The sequence below is a fragment of the Harpia harpyja genome, chromosome 3 (assembly GCF_026419915.1).
Source record: "Harpia harpyja isolate bHarHar1 chromosome 3, bHarHar1 primary haplotype, whole genome shotgun sequence".
In the NCBI taxonomy this organism is placed as follows: domain Eukaryota; kingdom Metazoa; phylum Chordata; class Aves; order Accipitriformes; family Accipitridae; genus Harpia; species Harpia harpyja.
Window position 1 is genome coordinate 60,065,049 of NC_068942.1, and position 23,853 is coordinate 60,088,901.

At 41.4% G+C, this 23,853-nt stretch overlaps 1 protein-coding gene across 1 annotated transcript in view; it reads right to left on the reverse strand.

Moving 5' to 3' along the window:
- Positions 1–1,384: 1,384 nt before the first annotated feature.
- The window catches only part of STON2 (stonin 2), a 76,592-nt gene continuing 54,123 nt past the window's right edge, over positions 1,385–23,853 (reverse strand). Inside the window, exons 5-7 of the mRNA XM_052782914.1 lie at positions 7,543–9,378; positions 3,659–3,861; positions 1,385–2,530 (exon numbers count right to left, since the gene is read on the reverse strand). Coding sequence (XP_052638874.1) covers positions 2,447–2,530; positions 3,659–3,861; positions 7,543–9,378 — 2,123 coding nt within the window. The 3' untranslated portion in view covers positions 1,385–2,446. The remainder of the gene's footprint in view (positions 2,531–3,658; positions 3,862–7,542; positions 9,379–23,853) is intronic.

The window sequence follows — 23,853 nt, forward strand, 5'->3', positions numbered from 1 at the left end:
AGAGGAATTAAGTAAATCCAGAAACCTCCAATATGTTCATCTTTCAAGTTTTGGGGCATGAAATATTCTGTAGCTGGAGTATGATAGAGGCTGAATAGTTTAAGAATTCAACAGAGATGGAAAAAGATATTCCTTTGATTTTCTCCCCTCTTTAAGCAGTACAACATAATTTTATTTGCTATTACTTATTTGTGTTTTCAAGGGCTGGGGGGCAATAGGCAAAAATTCAGACAGCGAGCCTGCAGATCAGTGTATGAAATCTCCCAACTGTTTCTTTCACAAAGCATTCTCAACCTTCCTCAGCAACATCTCAGCACTTGTTCAGCTTGGTCTTGTTGGATTTCTTGCTGGTCCTTTTCAGAAACTGTGTACTAGGAGCTGCAGTGAAAAACAGGAAAAACACCCAGAAGTTCTTGGAATGCCTTTAAAAAGAAGAGCGAATTTTGTAGAGAGGAGTTGCAACTCATCACAGCCAGCGTGTAACAGAGCTGCGAATCAGTCACAAATTCAGCCCCATGCTCTCAGATATTTCACAACCTACAAAGTTATAATTTAATAAATAATAATTCTTTATCAGTACTTCATCAGTAATTTTAATCCACTGATCTCAAAATGCTTCATAAAAGTTAACAGCATTCTTCCATTTACAGAGAGATGTTGCAAATGCTTAGTACCAACTGGTGTGCTCCGAGGAGCACCCTGGGCTTCAGCAGGACCACCTGCAATAGAGTATTACATGCTTATTAAGAAGTCCTAGAAGGACTGAGACTTTACGTATTTATAGCAGTGCACCTGTATAAATATGTATCACTAGGTTGACGTAGGCCTGAAATTTAGGTGCATATAAAAAGGCATTTATAAGTTCCCTATAATTTGTTTTAAATTCTACCACTACCAGTTTTAAACTCAATGTAATTAATCTCATGTTTTATTTGGGATTTTAACATTGTAGTGATTTTTATAGGAGTCACAGTGAAAGTAGTAAATCGAGAGTGTATTAATTTTCTGTAATATGAAATGTAAAATAAATTTATAAATGTATAAAAAAGCTTTCATTTTAATTCATTATGATTTTAAATTACATTACCAAGGCTTTCCAAATGTGTGATTTTAAAGTCAGCAGTAACATTTTAAAAGATAAATGATTTAATAAGTTACTTTTTTTACATTTAAAATTACCTCGAGACAAAATATTACACAAGCCATAGAAACAACTACAAAAAAATGGGTACTTTGAACACTGTTTTCTCTAAAAATATGTATGAATAAGTGATTTTTGCCTTCTGCATTTTTATTTAGAAAGAAATTTTAAGACTTGCTGTTACTTTCAGCGAAGTGGAGATAAAAGAATCTTCATGACAGAAGCTTGTTGTTAATTTTTGAAAAGAGATTTTGGGTCCCAGTTAGTGGAGGTTTTAAAAAGATACAAGTTACTTATATTGTAGGTTCAAGATAGAATGTGAAAGTAATATTGTGCTGGACAGACTTCCAAGGATTTTCAGGAAGGCAAACAACATTGTCTGTTAAAGTAATCACATTCTGACGTTTTCAATAACCACCCACCTTACCCATCCAAGAAAACATCTTAAAAAATACAAACCCCAAACCAAACCCCAATGTTTTTCCCTTAAATATCTTTCTAGGCAGGAATGATCTAATCTTAGCAAAGTCCCTCACTAGCAGCCATAACCATGTTCAGTCAAGATAACAGAACAGCCCAGACTAACAAAAATTTTAAGAAATTGCAGAGACTTTCTTGTAACTTGTGCAGACCACATGAAAATGTGCACAATGACATGTTGTCGTTCAGGGGATGACACAGGAAGGGGTGAATAGAAGAACAGCTACATGATTAGCTGTCCTGTCTGTAGTTCATCTGCTTGACCATTTATCGTGTTTAAGATGCAGTTTGTTGATTCTCCAGAATGATGTTCAGGGTTTTCACTCTGTCGACTGCTTCAGAAATGAGATTTTATATCATTTTTCACTGGGTTTTATTTGGCAATTCAGAAGGAAGTGAATCTGCCAATGACCAAACCAACAGGCATACAAAAAAACATGCTTAATGTCGGAGGGCAAGATTGTTAGTGAGATAAAGGCTGCTTTCTGATTTGGCTGTGATGGTGACCAGACCATACTTCAATGTAGAACCTAGATGGTGAAGAGGCAGAAAAGGCAAGCTTGACTGTAATACAAGTCATTTAGTCTATACCCCAACTGTACGTAAATTGTTCCAGCAAAAGCCCATAGGTCTGCTCCGAACAAACCACGATGAGCTTCTCAAAGTACGGATCATCACAAAGAAAAATAATAATACTCTTCAGAGCGTTATTTTAAAAGTAGTACTCCATACTTTTTAAAAGAAAAATACCAAAACCCTGCAAATCCTTTCTTCCAGGTCTGTTATTTTGACCATCCCTCTTGGGACTTGCAGACTGATCTTCCTTCACTGCGTAGCACATTCATTGACATTTGCAGTAACTTCTTCCTTCAGATCCTCATTCAAGCTTTTTTTCTGCTCTATTTCGACCTGGCAGAGGAAAAAGAGGGAGAACATTTGTAATGAGAAAGGAAAACAAAAGGTTCAAAAATCTTCCTTAGTGGTGGTTTGTGTCCTACTTAGGTGAAGAAACTCTTGATAAACTGAGAGGGTTGTGAAGAGAAATAGACTGAGGAGGGAAAGCTGGATTTTATTTACTGTAAGTGTTTTCAGTCTAATCCAAACAGTTTTACGATTCAACAGTGTCATGACATCATTCCCAGAAGAGATAATGTCATGCAGAGAACCGGTCTCACATGATTTTATATTCATTACCATCCCCAGCTGTACTTTGAATCCAAATCCAGAACCAAATCTGCAGAGGATAGGTGGGTTCCAAAGTGACAGCAGAAGACCAGCCTCAATTTTAAACTCTGCAAAGACTGATGTATAAAGCGAAGAGATTAATTTTAAAATGCACATCTACATTTGTGTTCTAAATTTCAACACCTCTGAAAAATCAGGGATAATCCAATGTTTAAGTCTTAAAAGGGATACTTAGGAAGATCAAATACCATCTCCAGGGAATTTAAGAGACTACTAAAAATGTAATTCCAATTACCATTAAAAATATTTGCCATGAGAATCTTTTCAGTATCTCTCATCATTGCTCTTAAAGAAGGCAGGTAGGATGCCAATTTCTCTGCTGAGGGATCAGCTAACATGCAAATTTTGGCATACTGATATTCTTGGCAGGTATATATGTAGTGCATTTTCCCATCTGCTCCTCTCCTTAGGGCAGGCAGGAAGAAGAAATATTTAAGCAGAGAAATAATGTGATCCTTTTGTCTGCTCTAGCACTCCCGCTGTAGCTGCTACAAAGAGCAGCAAATCTCCCTGTTCACACTCTCAACATATCAGCTAATCCCCAGTAACTGGCTGTGTGTATGCTCTTCCACAAAGCGACTGCAAGCAAGTTTATTCCATCTTCGCTGAGGGATAATCCACTGCCTGTTTGCCATGAATCAACAGGCTGCACATGGGTAGCTAATGCACAGAGCCTGGCTTGTGCCAAATTCCCACCTCATCTGCTCATGGTATTTTATTTGTCTGCCCACACTTTTCAAGACAATGAAGTATGCAAAGTAACCATGGTGACTGCCACATGCTCAGTTTTACCTTGTAACTGTAGTGTGCTGAATAGTTGACCCACTTCCTCACATCGGTCTTGTCCTCAACAGAGATGGACCGAACAGTGGCTTTGGATGCAGAAGTGGTGGGCATGTCAAACTCCACATCTACATAGCGGACAAAACTGGAAGGCACTTCCCGGTCAGAGCCAAGCTCTAGGTGACAGAAGAAGCAGTGAGGATGGCCAGAAGCTGGAAAAAGAGAGCAAACAGACATGTAAGTTGTGTTGGATGGATCAGAAAACACAACATCTAGGAGGAAGCAACATCACAAAACCGCAAGAAACTGGGAATCTGCCTGGGTGAACTAGTTCGTAGCAAGTGACAGTATCTTACCTGTTTCAATGCTGTTGGAGTTCCCAGAGGAATCAAACAAACTGCAAAAAGGACTGCCAATCACTTGAGTTTGCTTTCAGTGGGTGAAAATACAAGATGAGCTACTAAGATTTCATTCTGAAAATCAAGGATCTGATAATATAATTCATATATACGCATGGGTTACTGTGATTGGAGGGAATCTGTTCCAAACAACTCTGATGTCTCAACATGTTTGGATTAAAGGATTTGATTTACTTCAGAAAGTATAGCAGGCAGCACGCCTGGGATCCACAGCCAAACTAGAGCAAAGTTCAAATATCCAGATCCAAGGCTCTGCATAGAGGCTATATCCCTGCTTTGCTGGAAGAGCGTTTTCCCACGATCGAAGACCGGGTGGAGGTTTTCCTAATATTCTGCTGGTGGATTAAAAAAATACCCCAAACACGTGGAGCCCAGCCAGCTGCAACTGAAGCTCTGCAGAGCCTGCAAATAGGCTTTCTTTATCAACTGCTTTGATCAGAATAATTGTGAATATGAGAAGGGCAATAAAGTTTAACAAGCTATTTTGGAAAGGATTTCAGCAATGTGCTCAGTAGAATCCAGTCCATAGTTTTTTTCTTAGGTCAAATCATAGTCAGAGTACACACAGTCCTTCATTTGTCATATGCTTTTCAATATCCAGTCATAAGCAGACGCTTTGCCTACAAAATAATACAGAGTGCGCTGATAACAAGCTCCTATAGTGACAGTGCAAAGGGTCCCATCCCATTAGAAAGCACAAAGAGAAAACATTTGGATAAGACAGCGAAGCTGCTGAAATAATTCTTCACAATTTGTGTGCTAGGATACTACAACCTGAATGCAAGCAGTGACCTTCGGGAGGGACCGGCTCTCCTCCCTTGCGAGACTGCGGTACTGGCTGTCAGGGCAGACCACAGGCAGGGCTGATGGTGTCATACACCTCACGTCTATACAGAGCCTGCGCCAGTCTCCATTCAGGGAATGGAGTTAAGCACAAGAGGTCCAAGTGGCTACCCGGAGACCTCTGGAGTTCCTGGGGTCGCGTTTGCAAGGGACTGATCTGTCAGAACACACAACGTGGATGATCAAAGGGTCCCATAGTGTGTGCCTATGTATGTGCTCCTTTGATAGGCACACAGGTCTGGCAGACAGGCACGTGTGCTGGAGGGAGTCGTGCAATGCACATGCCCCAGGTTGTGTGGACAGGTTGTGTGACCTCTGGAGGCAGGGTGGAGCTGGAGACTGTGGCCGCCTGCAGCATTTCCCACCAGATGCAGTGCGATGCCACTACCTCTCTCCTGCTCTGGAGCTGCACGCACCAGAGCAGTTCATTAGCAGACCAGACATTTACAGAGGATGCAGAGCGCTCTTAGGGGTGAGCTGCAGGGGCTACAGTAAGAAAGCATGAAGTGTGAGTCAAGGGAGTATTTTTATACTTAGTGCTTGAGAACTGCATCACTTATAGGGACTCCTGCAAATAGGTGGAGGTAAGATATTATATGACTTGTGGGTAGGGCTGGATACAGCCAAGCATGCAGAAGGTTGGGAGTAGACCACACATCAGTATCACGTGGTCAGAAATGTATGTGGTCCATCAGGAAAATCTAAGAAGGGGCGGGGATCAAGGCTTTTGAGTACCTTTATATCCCTCTCTGTTTGCCATATACTTTGAGGAGGGAAAACCATGGGACGAGTACCGTCAAGAAATGTAAACAGTCCCTGAGAGGCAAGGTCAGATTTAAACTACACTTGGCCTGTCCTGTCGTCACTTTGGGATTCTCTCCTTCTCACATACCTCAAGTGTCCTGGCCAAGACAGTGCTTGCAAGGCCCTTCCTTTCCCTGAAATTACATCTGACCTGACCAGAGGGCTGAGGACACTCTTCCTCTCAGGATGTAAACAAATGCCCTGCATTCTGCACAGTGACACTGATTGATAGATGCTCTGTGGCAGGGCTCCAACAGCAACACTGAGTCTGTGATGCATCTCCTCCTGACACAGGGTATATATAATAAAGCCTTACACTGGGAGAGATGAGATCAAGGAAACAAGAGACATAGATCAACATCTCCCTCAAAGTAGTGATGGGTAAGGGAGCATCACCCGCAAGAGGCAGTAGAGCCAGGAGTTCTGCCTCTTCTCCTGGTTTGCTACTGGCATGTTCTGTGATTGTGTTAAGTCTGGGGGCTTTCATTTCCCCAGCTGTAAAGTCTATACTGTATACTGAGATCTTTGGAGACAAGATGCCACAGAAGGCCCCATTTCACTGCATCTCATTTCCAGAGCTCATGCAGATGGCATAGTGAGATTTTCCTCACAAGCATGTTATTGCTCATAAACAGCCTGAGATTAATTTTTCATTGCGATACTTCTCTTGAGTTCCCAAACTCTCTCTTCCTATGCCCCGCACTACAGAAAACATGGAGCCTTTGCTTTTGTCAGTAATATCCCTCTAAATACACCTATGGTGTAAGGTGGCATCCCTGGGCCGAAAAGTGATCCAAAAGATTAGAAGACTTGGATCGCTGTTATGCTGACACTATAGCTCAAACTCAGGAAAAACATATGTCCTTAGAAAGTGCCAAATCTGCTACAATACTGAACTTGCCTTCAGGGAACACTGAACACAGAAACCTTCCTAGTCACCCAGCTGCATTACTACAGCATTAATAATAAAAAGTCCATCTTGTTTGTAAAAAGCTAGTCTAGATCACAGAAATCAAGAAGTAGAATTCACTATGAATAAAAAGAAACCTGAGCTGTCTAGCCTTACTGCACACCATGGAGGAAAGGCAGGAGGTGGAATGACTGGCAGCGATGGCCAAAGGGAACACTAGCTTGCCCATATAATTTGAATGTTTAATTATGAGCATGTTACTAGAAGATTTGTGGGTTTTATGTTGGTATTCTCTCTTCACATTTAAGCTGTATTTACCTGTCTGCACTGATTACAGAAACATAGCCACAAACTGGTGTTTGGAAATTTCTTTTTTTTAATGGTTGCATAGCATCTGTCTTCTGTCCTCTTACAATCCTCATTCCAGATACTTTATAGGCATTAGTCGTGGTATATGCGTTGAAATATATAGCACTGGCCCAGTATGCTTGGCAATGCATGGAAAAGAAATCACATGTGCTGGAACTACAGCAATTTTTCTGGTCCTGTCATTCAGTCCTGTAGCATAGTATCTTGCCTTTGCAAGTTACCTGAAAAAGCCCTGCTTCCAATAACAGTGCTTCAGCAGACAGAGATGTTTGATGCCTAAGTCCCATAATGTACTCATAGAAGCAGAGACAGAAGGCATATTTTGCAACTGGAAAACCTAAACCTGTTTTTATCATTAGCAATGTTCATAGTATATGTAAAACTGCTGCAATGAAGGGTCAGATAAATGATTCATGCAACTAACTGATGTCCTTTGGTATACTACAGGGGATGATCTATCCCTCACCATGTAAACCTAGTATTCCCTATCTTCCAAAATATATAACTCCTTCTAGTTTACTCCTGCAGCGATGGTATGAACCACTCACCTGAGTTTTTGTCAGGCAGTCGGTTTATTCTCCATACGATGGAATTAAAGGCATGCTCATACTTGGCAGTTCCCAAAGTTACTCTCATTACTGGCTCAGAACCAGACAGACTGGTTGATCCAAAAGTGGCCCCCTTGTTCACCTTGGCTTTCAAAGATTTCTCCCCCAGGACACTCTCCCTGCGGAAGTTCTTCACCCACTCGTTTGGCACTGGGTAGCGGATCATCACGTTTTCACAAGGGACCTGAGTTAAAGGGTCACGGTTGGAAGAGAACCCAGTGGACATCATCAGCCAGCTCTGCACCTCCACCTCAGCACCATTGATGCTGGCAGCTGTCCTCAGAGTAAAAGGCAAAGTTTTCTCAGCAAAGACAGTTCTGAATCGCATCAGTTCAAACCGGCAGGCATCCAAGGGGTTGAACAGGATAATACGGGAGTTATTAAACATATCCTCATCCACACATGAATGGAACCGACAGCTGTATAATTTAATCCACTTAGTGGTAGTAGTGGGCATAATATCCTGCCTTGCAACTATTTCATTCCCTTTGATCAGGATATCATTAAGGCCCAGTCTGCATTCTGCCAGGCCAGAAAGGAAGCTGAGAACATAGATATGGGTCAGCACACTGTGCTGGAGAATCACACTGTCTCCTTTGGCCAAGATGCCATGAAACTCATCCCTGACATCAATGGTGATTTCTTCTTCTTGATAGTTTAGTCCCACTGTGCTCAGATCTGTTGATGAGGCTGGCAAGTTCATCAGTGTGTCTTGCACAGCACTGATGAAGCTAAGGAAGTCTTCATAATCTGTAGTCCCAAGCTTGATAATTTGCTCTCTCTCTGCTGTGTGAGCAATGGCTGGCTTAGGCTGATACTTCTTTTTCTCCTTGTAGGTTGTGCGGTCCAACCGCACGCTGTGTATCCTTCCATTCTCATCATAGTTCTGGAGTTTGCGCTCTGAAATCTCATGATTGATTTCAAGTTTGAATTCCCGGAAAGGTTTCTCCAGTCCTTTTTCATAAAAAAGCTGTATACATCCACTGTCAGTCAGCTTGACGTATATTGGTCCCCAGTGCCTGGATGACATAATATTCTTCTTCTCTGGGATCCTGAGCATCATTGGCCATCCATCCTTTGGCTGAGCAGGTGCTAGGTTAAATAAGGCTGCCTCCAGATCATATGGCATCATGGGGTCATCATCAGGCAAGGTAGGGCTGCTCACACGATCTGGGTCTCCAATCTGGAGTTGCTTGAGCTGCTCCACCGCATCTGTGTGGGTTACACTTTTGTTTGCCTCGTGGAAACTGATGGTATCAGGCTCTTGATGGAGAATAATGAGAGAGTCTCTTTGGCTTTTGCCTGGAGCACTGGAGACAGAAGAGCTTTTGGAACGCCTGTCTCGCTCCTCAAAGAATGAGCTGAATGGATTGATGGGTGAGGGTTGGACATCTCGTAGAGATTCATCCAGGAAGGGATTAGTAGCACTCCACGGTGGTGTTTCAACAGAAGGCAACTTGGTTAAGGAGGAGAGATCTAGTTTTTGAATTTTGGAGAGGTCCCCCAATGTGCTTTTAGGACGTTCTCTTTTCTTAAAGGATGTAGCGAGGTTAAAGTTAACATCTGGAGTCTGTGTTTCTGCAGGTGGGGTGTCTGTTTTCAAAGGGGAAAGGTTCTGCGGTGAAAAACTGACTTCATTGTCATCAAAAGTCACCCAGCTGGGAAAACGAACTGTGGTTGGGGTAGATGAATGCCCATTCATGGAGGTGTTGTTCAGCTGCCAGTTGACAGCCTCCATATCTATCTCTTCATCTTCCTGGAGAGATGAGGAATTGTCTTTAAAAAAAGAGGGGAGGGGAGGAAATTTCAGCTAATTATTCTGAAGTTACCTAGTTCTCTCAACAAAAAGAAAACCACAGTCTGCACAAAAGTTTGCATGCTCAAGGAAGGCCTATTCATATGCTGGGCAAAAAAGGTAGTCAAAAGACTTGGCTAAAATGCTGAAGAGTCTGGCAAGAATTAATGAAGAAATAGACAGTTGAACACAGAAAAGGAATGCAGGAACAAATACAAAAGGAATGACAGCAATGATTTTATTGCTCTCCTTCCAACATAATGACCTAAAAAAGAAACTTATCCCACATGTTGTAGTGATTTTTTGAAACTTCCCTCTCTAGACTTTCAGGCTGCATTTCTTCTCTTCACTTATCTTCTGTCATTTGCATGTTTTGTTCCTTTTCACTCTTGTTCTCATTTTTTCCCTTTTTGTCCCCATACCCTGCTCTAGAGAAGAATCCAGTAGGGAGAGGGAGTGAACATTGAGGAAGAGCACTTCTCCACTCTGTCCCCACATACTTGTCTGCGCATTTGCTGTTATCACAAAAGCACATGGGGATATGGTGAAGGCACCATAAAAGGTGCCTAGGTGGCACTTTTGCCCAGGATGTGTTCAGCAAAGAGACTCTTTGGCTTACCCAGTGGGAAAGAGTCTGCCAGTCCTTGGAAGTCTCTGAAAAATCTCTCGGAAAAGCTGTGATCTAGGGATGTATGTTAGGATAAGGAAAAACACATTTTTGACTTGTATTGTGGAAGCTGTCCTCATCCTCTGTCAGGACACGGCACCTTTGACCGCTATTTTCCTAGCCTCAGGCTCTGCCAAGACACTTCCCAGAAGCCTGCACCATACTGTGCTATTTCAATCCCAGCTCTTTCTGGAGAAGATAGCTGCAGTGGTAATAAGGTGTTTTCCAAAATGAGCATAAATTCTCAGAGTTCAGAAATTAAAGGGTTTTCTTCCCATTTTCTTCCCACTGGGCTAATGAATCAGAGTGCTCCTCAAAATGAGCAGCCAGCATGAAATTATACTCTGTGGCTGCACCACAGGTTTGGTCTACATATGGTACAGCAGTGCTAGCATTTGTGCTTTTTGCTTCTGATAGATATATAGATCCCATGTTTCACGCAAGTCACTGTTCTTCAGTACGAGTAGAAAAGTGAGTGTAAAATGTAGCACTTTGGTATGGCTGTACACCTGTGATTTGAGCATATTTTACAATATTAACAACAACAAACTATTTACATCATTATTTAAATTGCCACCAGTTCCCCCAAAAGATGAGCTTGTTTCCATTCTGCCTCAACCATGACAGACAATTTGAATTTTTATTCCAGTTACCATTACAACTACCTGAAAGGAGATTGTAGTAAGGTGGGTACTGGTCTCTTCTATCAAGTAACTAGTGATAGAATGAGAGGAAATGGCCTCAAGTTGTGCCAGGGGAGGTTTAGATTGGATATTAGGAAAAATTTCTTTACTGAAAGGGTTGTCAGGCATTGGAACAGGCTGCCCAGGGAAGTGGTTGAGTCACCATCCCTGGAGGTGTTAAAAAAACGCATAGACGTGGCAATTCAGGACATGGTTTGGTGAGCATGGTGGTGTTGGGTTGACAGTTGGACTCGATGATCTTAAAGGTCTTTTCCAACCTAAACGATTCTATGATTCTATGATTTAGAGTATGAAATAGGGAATATACATGTTAGCCAAAGTCGTGCCATTAGCTCCTTATAAATGTCTTGGATAACTTGATTTTCTGGGCTTTTCATGCCAGCTGTATGGAAGTTCACCCAACCTTTTGATCTAAGGACAAAACACACCATGCAAGTTCTAAGGGTTATTATAATTGAGAATTTTATATGAAGCAGAATGATACCAATTTGTTTTTCAAGCCACAGTAATAACAAAGCAATAACAAGAACAGATAGCTTTTACAGACTATCCATGCATTTCAAAGTGTATTTGAGAAGAAGTGGCACTATCTCAATTTCTCAGATTTTCTTCTCTACTCTGCCATTTTACTTCCAGCTTTGCATAATGCCTCTCTGTAGTCCCTGCTACTGGTTGTACCGCTGGGTACAGTGGTAGGTCCTTTACCTGTTAAGTTTTGCCATAAGACTATAAATAGATTTGTGGGGGAAAAAAACAACAAGCCAACTGATTATCATCCACAACCACACCCTAAGTGAGAAAGTGATAAGAAAACCACCAAGAATAATCTGACATTGTTCTGATCCTCAGGTCCACACCAATACCTTCTGTGTTGTCTCATGCATTTCCAGTACTTTGGTCAGCAAGCATGTAGTCCTTTGAAGCAAAGCAAAGGCAATGAAAAGATGTGGTAAGAATCTCTGTTTTTATGGTATTTCTGGGAAAACATTCCCTATTTCTTTTAGGACTTCTAAAAGGCTTGTGTTTATAAGATCAGGATTTCTTAAGAGCGGACCACCTCTTCCCTGCCTGCAATTACAATTTTCCCCTTTACTGTACCTTAGCTTTTGAATTGCAGAAACCAAATGTGATTCCACAAATAAAGTATTAACACTTCTGGTAAGTTTGAGAGAGGCAGATGAGAAGACCTCCTTGAGAATCCATGTGAAAAACACACAGAAATCACCTGAAAAATTTCTTCCTAAACTGAACGAGTTCTATAAAATTAATTCCTTTTTTGATCCAGATGCCCAGAAATACAGCAGAAGCATTAAGAGAAGATGGTTTCATATATGTAATCATTTGTGTAATTTTATTTTCTAGAAAAAATCAATAAACTGTTATTTGATTTGGTATGTGGAAGTGTCAAATCTGGGAAGTGAAATAATCTCTCTTACCCAAACTAAAATCAGAAGTACATTCTTCTGCTGCCAAAGAACCACAGGGTTGGGTTTACAAATATTTGAAGAATACAGAGGTGGTTTTCTAGAAAAGACAGGTTTTTAGCTTTATCTGTAAGGGAATGACTAATAGCATGGAGGATAAAAATAACAATATGCTAATGCAGCTCAGCATCCAATGAAAGTTCCTGAGAACTAGATGAAATAGCGTGTCTATCCCAAGAGAAGTATTGGGAGCCTCTGCTGCAAAGGCAAATACAGCATGGTGAAAAATCTTGACATTGCTAGAGGATGGCTTAGACAATTACTTCAGATTTTTTCCTTCTTGACTTCGGATGAGTTCCTGAACATGGGTGAAAAAGTTTAAAATGTGAACGTCCTTCAATTTGGCAGCACCCCAGTAGGTCTGGGAGAGGATACTTAAGAAAGTGATGCCCTACATGAACTTCTTGCTTTCATAACTGTTTTCAAAATTCCTTCCTACAAAATAAATCAAGACGATAGCTTTCTGATGGGGTGCTGTCCTGGTTTCAGCTGGGATAAGAGTTAATTTGCTTCCTAGTACCTGGTACAGTGTTGTGTTTTGGATTTAGTATGAGAAGAATGCTGATAACACACTGATGTTTTCAGTTGCTGCTAAGTAGCGCTTATACTAAGTCAAGGATTTTTCAGCTTCTCATGCCCAGCCAGCAAGAAGGCTGGAGGGGCACAAGAAGTTGGGAGGGGACACAGCCAGGGCAGCTGACCCAAACTGGCCAAAGGGGTATTCCATACCGTGTGATGTCATGCCCAGTATATAAACAGGGGGGAGTTGGCCAAGGGGGGTGGATCGCTGCTCGGGAACTGACTGGGCATCTGTTGGCGAGTGGTGCTTAGTTGCTGGCTGGGGTTAAACCCCGACAGGTGCAGACAATCTTCAACCCAGAGTGACTCCTGACTGAGAAAGACTAGATCTGCATAAAAAAAAGGAAGAAGTGATCAAAACAAAGTACTTGTTTTTTTCTTCTTGACCGACTGACTTTGCTTTCCTAAGAAAATGACTCTGATAGGTGTTTACTCTGCAAAATTAAAATATCTTTTAATTGTCCAGCCTTGCCAGATTCCAACCTGACAGGTTGCTCCAGCCACCTACAAAACACAGGAGCAGATTAACCAAGGAGGTGACGGGGACAGTAGCTCTGTCTCCTTTCCCAGTGACACCAGCAACACGTGAGGTCTGGGGCAAGCAGCCCAGGCTGCCCACACAACTATGAATCTCTGCATTCATTCCCCCACGTAAGTAGTATCTGCAACCAGCACTGGCCGTACCTTACTACATACATGCCTGAACATCATTACCAAGCCATTAAATAATTTTGAAACTTAAGTCCCCAGTGCACAATAAAATGCCAACCTGCACTGCAAGTTTTTTTTTCGTCCACAGGCCTCTTAATGTTTTGTTGGCTTTGCAAGTGTTCAGTAGTAAAATGGTTAATCATTTCAGTATGATAAACTGGAAAACAGCATTGTTATAATGGATGTAGAACATCTCACTGTGATTGGCCTCTTGTGACTCACTACAAGGAAAGAAGGCTTTGGTTCTCTTTATTGTATCATCTTTTCATTTTTCTATTTAAACTGTTTTGGCCAAAACTACCAGGCAGTATCATGTTACTTATGCCTGGGGGAAAGGCAGCCATCCAGCTGCTAGAGGACATTGACGCTGCAAACTGTTCATGACCAAAGGTGTGCCACAGAAGTAGGAAGAAGTTCTGAAAGTGTTACACACCTTTCAAAAAGAAAGGCAGATAATGACTTTAAGAAATGGATCTGAGCAAAAGCCTGGATTTTCAAATTTCTGAGTCTATTTTGCCACTTGAGAAAAATTAGCTCAGAGCTTCATGGCACGACTGTTTCTGTTACCTGAATATATTAATTTACATTTAATTCAGGTAGCTCTACTTCACACTTCAGTCTGTAGTACAGGCATACCCCTAACAGGGTCACACCTTCCAACGGGGTACTCCCCTGATGCGGCCAACACCAGTCCCTCAGACAAAGCAAGCATTGCTAAGTTTTCCGCTGGCATAGCTGGATCTATTCTAGGACTCTTGCTGGGAAAGTAGTCTACATAAAGTCCAGCAGACATTGATACACAGGCCAGTATTACTTCAGAATTGGCCTTTAAAGATCAGCCAGGTCAAGAGGATGCCAGTTACAAAACCTGTAGTGTCTCTATATAAGCAATGATAGAAAAGCAGAAAGCGCAGATACAATCTGGGAGAAATCATGGACTAGGCTGTTGTGCAGTTATCTCTCCATGACAAAGGTTATACTTTCACATACTTTCTATGACATCTGTATCTGGTCATTTCCTTGCACTTCTTTTCCATACCCAAGTCACAACAACTGTGTCTCTCTATATTTTTTTGGTGCTCTGTTGTGTTTCTGATCCTCCCAAGACAGATAGCATAATTTAAAGTGAGCTATCACCCTGAAGTGATACAACTGGACTCCTATTTCCAGCCTTGCCACTGACCTGCTACGTGGCTCTGGGAAAATGCTTCATCACTGTCACATCACATCGCAGCTTCTGGTTCCCTTCCCACTTTTTGTAATTTTTGACTATAAGAGTGTTAAATGTGGAACAGTGATTGTTCCTCTGTACTACAGTATCCAGCACATTTCTAGGACTCTCACAGAACACAGTGAAAGTGTGCAAACATCACAGAGTTGATGAGATTATAGGTTATAAACCTATAAACTGACTCAATGATATTTCTGTTATATCTATGCACTTGCAAAGAGTTTCAAGTTTGGTACAAGCTATGAAGCCAGGCCTATTTTTGTAAGCTTTCCTGTTTATCACAGCTCTGTTAATGGTGGAAGGTCAAATCTGTTACTGCTGCAGACACCAGCATAACTTTCTCTAGCTAAATAAAGCTACAGTAGAAAAGTGCCATGGACATCAGTTGCAAGAATCTGCAACTCAAAGCACAGAAGACTTCTTGTCAATGGGAAGTTACTACCTGCTTATTTTGCACAGACAATATCCCTGTGAGGACAGCAGTTACCACCTCCATATGTTTCCTGGGTACCCATGCTATCAACCAGCGTATGGTAACATTAAGGGAATAGCTAGAAATGTCCTCTCCCTATCTGCAGGACACTTTCTTCCCATGAGCTTCAGAATAGACCTTGGAGACAGAAGAAAAGGCAATCACCTTGCCTCCTTGCAAGAGGACCATGGGGAGGGGCTGGAAACCCCCAAAGCCCTTGACCACCAACACCCGACAAGCTGGCACATAGATTTGTAGGCAATCCTGCAGATTTTGAGTGTCTCTGCAAGATCTGATGTGTGGAAGAGACGACTGCTCACACATTCCTTGCCCTCTACTCCTGCTGCTGAACACACCACATACAAAAATTTAACAGCAATCTAGTTCTCCAGCGTGTTGAACTGTTAATACAAAAGTTATGGTTTTAACTTCATACGTTATGGCACAGCTAAGAGACATTTCAAAATCATCTAGACTAAGTAACCAGCAGGAGAAGGTGCAAGATGAAAGACTGAAGCCACAGACCTGATCTCTATGGTTCCCTTTCTTATTCCTTCTTCTCCAACTTGACGGGCTTCTCAGATCATGTTGAATGGATTCATCCTTAGAGAACTTTTCAGTTCATCATACTCTGTCATATTCTGTCATTACATCTCTTTGAACTTGGGTGTCTAAATGTAGGCCATGTAAATCAGTGGCCTGATTAAACCTAGTGTAGTTTTATCCCAAATCTGCGGTACTACATAGTCTGTTCCCAGCAGTGGGTTAATGACTACTTAAATATGATGCCTGTTGCTTGGTTAAGTATTGCAAATTCATCACAAGTCCCAAAAGAAGTTTAATTGTCAAAAGAAGTTAAATCATCTGAAGTTACAAAGAAGTTATATCACAGAGCTTCCAGCTCTATTTAAAACACAATGAATTTCATCTATGTTCAATTAATTTATCCCCATGAGTCTCCAATCTTTATAAGAACTGCTATATTTCATTTTAAATGTAAGCCATCATGCAGATACTAAACTGAAAATGAAATGCAAGCAAATTATGACTCAGCCTCTCACAGCTAGATCGCAGTAGCCCTCATACTGCAAGAAAACTGTTGAAAAGGACTGTCCTGCATGTACTATCTTAAAGGATCTTAGAAGTTTTTGTGGACTTTGTTCGTTGATGTTTTGACATTTTCGTATTATTCTATATCTACACAAACGTATGTATTTATGGGAAGGTAGGACTACCGCATTTCAGGCATTTGTGCTTACCGTTCTTCATTGCCCTGAATTATTTGCCTTCTGTCTCCTTCAGTCATGCTGCCTCTTGCAGCTTGGAGAGGGAAGAGAACATCTTCCCAACAACCCAGCCTGACCTAACCATTAAGAAACTGATATCAGACTACCCATAAGAACAGTGGTAGTGGCAGCTGGAAGTCTCACTGCAACCAGCTATGTATGATGCTATTTGAGTGCCTTTTTTTGTCTCACCTGTTTTCCTGTCCTCTATCTTTATTCAACTGGAGCAACTAATTAAATGAAGACTGAACTTCAATCAGAGCCTTGTCATTATTCCTTGAGTAAAGAAAATGTTCAAGATAACAAAATTAATTTGCAACTTAGAACTTTCCTGCATTATTTCATTTAAAAATACTCAATATTTTTATTGTGTTATGTTTATTGAGTAGTTAAAACTCTGGCTTATGAAAAAAAACATTTCAGATGTGGTATGGAATAACTGAAACAATATTTCAGCAACTCATAATCTATGTACAGTTAACTCCCCTTTTCCTTGTACAGATCTCAGCTATGCCATCTGCTCTCAGCTGTAACTATAGTTTTGTAAAAGTTTCTTACATGTTCTGCAGTCTGCACTGTGCAGTAGGCTGGGCAATCAGAATGGATCTGGCTAGCAAACGCAAGCATCTGTAACACTCCTCGTGTAATTAGATTCCTACAGCAGATATCCATATTCAGAAAATGTGCTTTCCAAATACACTGCTTAGGTTTTTGTCTGTAAACACTTAGAAGTTGCTGTGCTAATATTCTTAGCATTATAGTCAAGAACAAACACACAATGAGAAATCACCAAAACATTGCTGCAAAGATAGATGTATAGCTTTGAAATGTAAGTGCCTGTGTGCCTGGGTCTCCAATTAATACCAATTTACCATCTGAACAGTAGATTCCAAATTAGACATAGTTCATGCAAGTCATGGACAAGGTTGCTAGTGTCTTGAAGAAATTGTTAGACCTTCACGTCAGGTAGGAATTACATGACTGTAAGTTAGAGGCAACAAGGAACTTTAAAAGCGAATAAAACTCTTCTAGTGATAGCTAGAAGACATTAGGTACTCTAAGAAAAAGCACTGTTTATCACTTAAACCCAGCTTGCTTTGTTTGGTGAGGGTTTTTTTTTTTTTCAGTCAAGAAGGCTACTTTAAAAAGAAATTGAAGTAAATACCTTTTGTTCTTGTAACATACTTACAAAAAGTGGAGTTCTTCTTTTACGTGTTAAACAATGGTAGGGAATGGGTCCCAAAACTATTACAGAAAAGAAGGCTTTTTGATTTAAAGCCATTTGAAAGTCATAGATCTACAAAGCACGTGTTTTCCCTAAAGATCAGTTCATGTGCTTCCATTAGCTGGCCAGAAGGTGGTACATTATGACTGATATAATTAGAAGAAGTCTTCAAGACCTTTACAAGATTTAGACAAGACTATGCCTGTTCAAAGAATTCACAATATATATGTGACATAATACTATCGTTTTATAATTAAGAATCATTTGAGCCAAGTTGTGAACAGATCTCACATAAGTGGTGGGGAAAGCATTAATACCTGCTTGTTTTTCCTTAGAACTCATTTCTATTAAATAAACATAATATACTCAAAAAGTAAACATCTTACCAACTAAGCATACCTACATGATTCATAACAAAGCAACTTCGTTTCTACCCCTGAAGAAATAGCATAGATACAACTGACATATTTTTACCACTATGTCATCTAACTTTGTTCTCAGCAAGGTGTGCTCGGTCCAGAGGTTACCAAGACTACGACTACCCCTCAGTCTTAGTCATTATTACTACCATTGGAGTACTTACACTCCCAGTTTGGCTAGGCTAGACAAAGCCTGTGTGTGAGGGGACAGAGCAGAGCTGGAAAACACAAAGCTGAACCTGTTCCAGCAGAGGGATCGATAAGAGAACAACAGGTTCTCTGGAGAACATTGGATCCTTCTGCTTCGTCTTTCATCCAAGAGGAGAACAAGGAAGAAATGAGAACAACAGAAGACACACGCATGGCATTTTTCAAAAGAAGTTCCTTTCAAAGTACATTGGTGAAAATAAACGAAGTCAGTTTGCCTCTGAATGTACTTTGGACTTTGCTTCTATCCACAGAGGTCTGTTTCCCTCTCTGATTTTAATCAACACTACATACAGCATATTTTTCAATAATGGAACTGCCACTGACACAAAACCATGGAGCTCATGAAGAAATATTCTGAGAGCAAATAAGGAAAGAGAAATGCTGCTGCTAGCCCAGGATGTTTCAGGAAGTTAATGATATTTGGCAAGCTGGATAAATCTGTAGCCAATCCTACAAATGCACAGACAATCCCACTCCATCTTGGAGGAGCTGATACTAGCATCCATTGACCAAGCTCTCTTTTGCTAAGAGCAGTTACATAAATCTTTCATACACAGACAATATGCTACTTCATTATGCCATAATTTTACAAGCAATATATGATGGACTGGTGGCAAAAATAGAGGTCTGCAGACCTCTTAAGTTTTGTCTTCAGTGCTTGAGAGAGTACCGTGTGGAATAAGCCTGACATTTGCAGTGCCAGACTGCAGGTGGAAATGTGCCAGCTACTGGATACTCTCAGAATTTGGGGTCCCATTAAGCAGCATAACCTTGGACTGCAAAGCAACACACTATGGCCTCCTGCATCAAGTTATGGATCCAAAAGGCAGCTGCAGTATTGCATAAGCATGGGGCTCTGGCTCTGTTGAATAAATGCAAGAAATGTTGCCATAGCCATAGGAAAATTGAAGGCAGGAGACCATCATGTGCATCAGATGTCTGAAACACTCTGGGTTTGCTATTGCCAGTCCATCGGTTCAGAAACTGTATTGTTAGTAACCACAAATGTTAACACCAGCTGATGACAACTTGGTAGCCAGCGCAGAGTAACTGGCTGATCTCTAATTCCTAGGTGGGCAGCTCCTGCATGACTGCAGCCAACATCACCCCAACTATCTGCTCAGTCTTGTGCTGATTCTGTAGCAAAAGACAAGTCAGTACACAGGGATATCGAATAAGCCTGTACCAGTGCTCAGTTCACTGCTTACAAAAATAAACACTGATGTCCATCTCTGCACATCATTTAGAAAGAGACAGGACAAGGTATATCAGGGAAAGAAGGAAGGTGTTTTGCTTGATGACGGACATAAAAAAGTACAAAATTAAAATTTATATTGATAGACAAAGATTTAAACCTCTATACTGCAGAGAAAAAAGTGATGGGGGAAGGAGGAGAAAAAACAGACATTTGTTATTTTACATCTTCAGAATGCACTATTGCCAACACTTCTGGCTCCCCACGACATTTAAAAATAGTAGCACTAACTTCCTCATTCCTGGACTCAAGGCATTTCCCAGGATCAAGTTTTGTATCATATCAAGTCAGCAGCTCACATCCTGTCTGCCAGATTTGTCTGCATAGCTCAGGTTATCCAGGCAAGGAGTAATCTCATATATATACACTACCTTTACCCTGAGCAATATCAAAATGATTTACAAGTTATGCCACTGCTGTTATTTCAAAAAACCCAAAGACCCATTTCCCAATTTCTAATGTAAGGCTCTGTGGAAACTTCAACTTCAGCTACATATTTTAATAATTTAGCTACCTGATGAACTGTAAAGACAGATTTGTTCCATAGACAACACAACTGATACATACTTATAAATTATGGAAGTTAACAGTGCTCCACTTTTGCCTGAAGCTTATGCTACTATTTTTCCCCCCTGTAGCTTGTTATGCAAACATTTTCTGTTTGAAGTGCAGAGAAGAGCATGCAACTAAGTGAGGGTAGCCAGCTTGGCCAGCCCTTCTTGACTCAAAGCATACGGAAGCTCGAGGCTACAGTGAAGTTTTATGAATTAACAGGTGAGGTGCTCAATGAAAAGGTGAGAGGAGCTATAACAAAGCCGTGTGTAGGTGAATTTGGTTTTTTTGAATTCCTGGAGGGATTCTGTACACATAACGCAAAGGACTGAAGGAGCCTGGCTGGAAATAGTGTGAGAAAACAGAAAGGACAGCCTGATCTACGTGTAATGCCTGACCCACGTAGATATCACTGAGGATGCACCTGCCAACGCAACACCACCACCCTCAACAAATAATGATAATTACAGGTGCTTGAGAAGCAGCATGATGCAAAGGATATGACATAGAAATGGGCTGCAAAAGGCTTAGGTGCTAATCTGAATTATGTGATTGTCTAAGTGACCTTCAGCTAGCAATTTATGCCCTCGGCTCCGCAAGTTTTCTCTCTGTAGCAAAGCAAAAATACTGATGTAATGGAAAGTATTAATGGCTGTTGTCAAGTGTGTGTGATGAATAGGCCATCATAAGTCATGTGAAAGCTTGTGGGCTTTCTAGGGACCATGCAGGATAAATGGAATAAACAAGGGAGCTCCTGTAGGCAGTCAAATAATTGGAGACAGTAGAAGCTGTGGCCCTTGGCTGAGCAAAACTTAACTCATGTGTGCCAAGGAATTTCCTTGTGCACTGGCTGCTTGCAATTAGGTGTATCTGGATGAGAACAAATAGAAAGGTGGAGAAGCTACAGTAAACAGCTAAGACTGGATGCCTAAGTACAGGACTGGCTGTAAACTGCAAGGAGAAATGCTGGGCATTTGCTTCTTACTGTTTGTTCCTCCCATACGCTGAGAAACAGAGCACTGTCCACATTATTTACAAGCAAGAAGGATTCCACCAAAAATACTGGAGGTAAGCCAAAAAGGCCTCTATTACCAGTCAGCAATACTCTTGCCTGAGATCTAAGTAGGACAAATACTGGTTTTTCTAAAGAGAGAGAGTGTATGGCATGGTTCGCTCTACCGAGACTGACCTGATATTAACTGGGGGCAAAACTGATGATAGATAGAAAGAATGTATCTGTCCAGCTCTCAGTGGAAACTATCATATGAATTAATGATTTAAAATCCAGTTATTTTCTAATGCATCTGCCCTGCACAATGTTGGAACACTAAAAATTATGATCTAGGAGACATGTTCTTACACAAAAACAAAATACAGAAAATATCCCTATTATTCTGTTAGAAAAAACTAAGTATTTCATGCCTGATTTTGCTTCAAACAAAGAGCAAGGGCTGGGACAAAGATAGGCCTGAGACACTGAGATCAAGTGGTAAGGCGGGCTGGAGAACATTTATAAAATGGAAGGAGATTTAGGAGTTTTTCCAGGAATGTAAGGTGAGCATGGGGTTGCTCCTCACCCTGGGACTGCAAGGGTGTGAAGACTATTTATACCTGCTATTTTAACTGTGTACCTGAAAGACCTAAATATTTCCCTAGGTAGAAATTGGGATGATGAAAGTAGGTTGCTCAAAGGTCCCAAACAAGAAAAGCTTTGCACTGAGTAAAAATACTGAGAGAAACCCTGTAGTTTCCAGTTACCAAGACCTTGGAAAGCAAACTCTTGCTGCAATAGATACTGAAACATGCTTGTTACAGTCAGAGAGGCACCACTTTATTCTGGAAATGAACTTTGTCTTCAAAATCCATATTACGCTGTTGCTAAAGTGGTTGCAGGGTTAAGTCAGGGTGCTACATTGCTGGTTTTCACCTCCTGAGGCCTTTGAAGATGTGTTTTGGATATAGGCTGAGCAAGATGGTTTAGGGAGACAGGAGACAGAAGAAATATTCCTACTGGCAGTAACCTAACTTCAGCCTCCTTTACGGTGACACTGTTCTCAGTTTTTGCCCATCCAGGAAAACTATAGTGATGTTACAAGGGCTGTCTTGGAGAGTGTTTCTAAAAGCATGGCTGTATCGGCAGAGTTCGTGCCTGCCCTGCCAGCCTGACTAGCACAACCATACTATTGACAACTTCAGCCAGCTTCGGAAACTAACAGAGCTGACCCAGCTCACCCTTTGTATGCATATAACAAAAGGACTCCCAAGGATGGCGGAAGACAGAAAACTTGTCAGCATGTTCATCCAAATACCTTTAACTGCTCCTGCTATACGGCCCTCTGACCCACTCCGAGAGCCTTGTTATCATCCCATGGTGCTATCAGCACCTCATCTCCAACCACAAGGCAGCTGCTGACCAGCCCGGGAGGCTGTTACGAAGAAACAGCTTGTTTTACGACATATTGCTCTGATTGATGAGGCCATTACTCCCTTTCCACACTCATCTGTTCCAGGTCTGGGACTCCCCTTGTGCAGCCTTTCCTTCAGGCCAGGCTCCCACCATAAAAGCCCAGCTGTTGTGCAGCTATTCACAATTGCAGGAAATCACCAGAACTGACTACTGGGCTGTTATCTATCTTATGTCATTTGGAGTTTTGTTTTTCCTTTTTGTATGTGTGTGTGTGGAGCCACCACGGTACACAGGATTATTCAGGGCCACTCCACAGAAGCAGCCAAACAGAAATGATCCAACAAGCAATTTCTTCCTCTCTCCCTTGGGCCACGCTGGTGTGACTACAGCGAACAGAAAGGCACGGGCCTCACTGTTAAATGTGAGACTTTGACCAAAAGAGACCCACGCGTGAAGAACAGAAAGAAGTAACTCGTGATGTTAATCACAGCACTCTGTGGTGAGAAGTGAAGAAGAACCCCATACTTCCTTCCTCTCTGCACAAACTGTAACTTCTCATCTTACCATCTCTAGCAGGCACCTTCCCTCCAAGCTACGATTCTGCCTGGGGACAAAAGACAAATTAGACAGGACCCAAATTCCCTTACGCTATTCCTGCATAACTTCTTGGCCACGCTGATTTCTTTTCTTACTGTTAAGTTTTAGCTCCCCCAGTCACTGCCTAGTCTTAGCTGTGTGTCCTCTTTCTTCCCCAAATGATACTCTCCATTCTTTTGATGGGTGTGCAGAGGGGGAGGAATTCAGCTAGTGGCTTTGCTAAGTCATCTCTCTTTCTTTGTAAAATAGAAACAAAGAGTGAAAAACATTAAAATAATCCTGTGGAGAAGTAGAGAAGAGACCCCAAATGTCAGCCATCTCAGTAAGCCCCTTGCCATATATGTGTATGCGCACACACACACATATATACATGAGAATAAGTTGTCAGCTTTAAAGGTGATGAACAAGGAATCCTGAAAATTTCTGTCCTGGGGTAGCAGTTACTAGGAATTAGGCAAGGTACAGGGGCTGGATGGGATGAGGCTCTGATAGTGTCAGGGCAATCCCTGTACGAAATACGCCACAGAAAGCTAAGTGGAAATAAACTTCTGCATTCTTGAAATGTGGATGAGACCTAGCAGGTCTTCAGGGTACAGGACAAGATTAGGGAAAAAAAAGAAGAAAGATGGACAATGTGATAGGAAATATCACATTGTG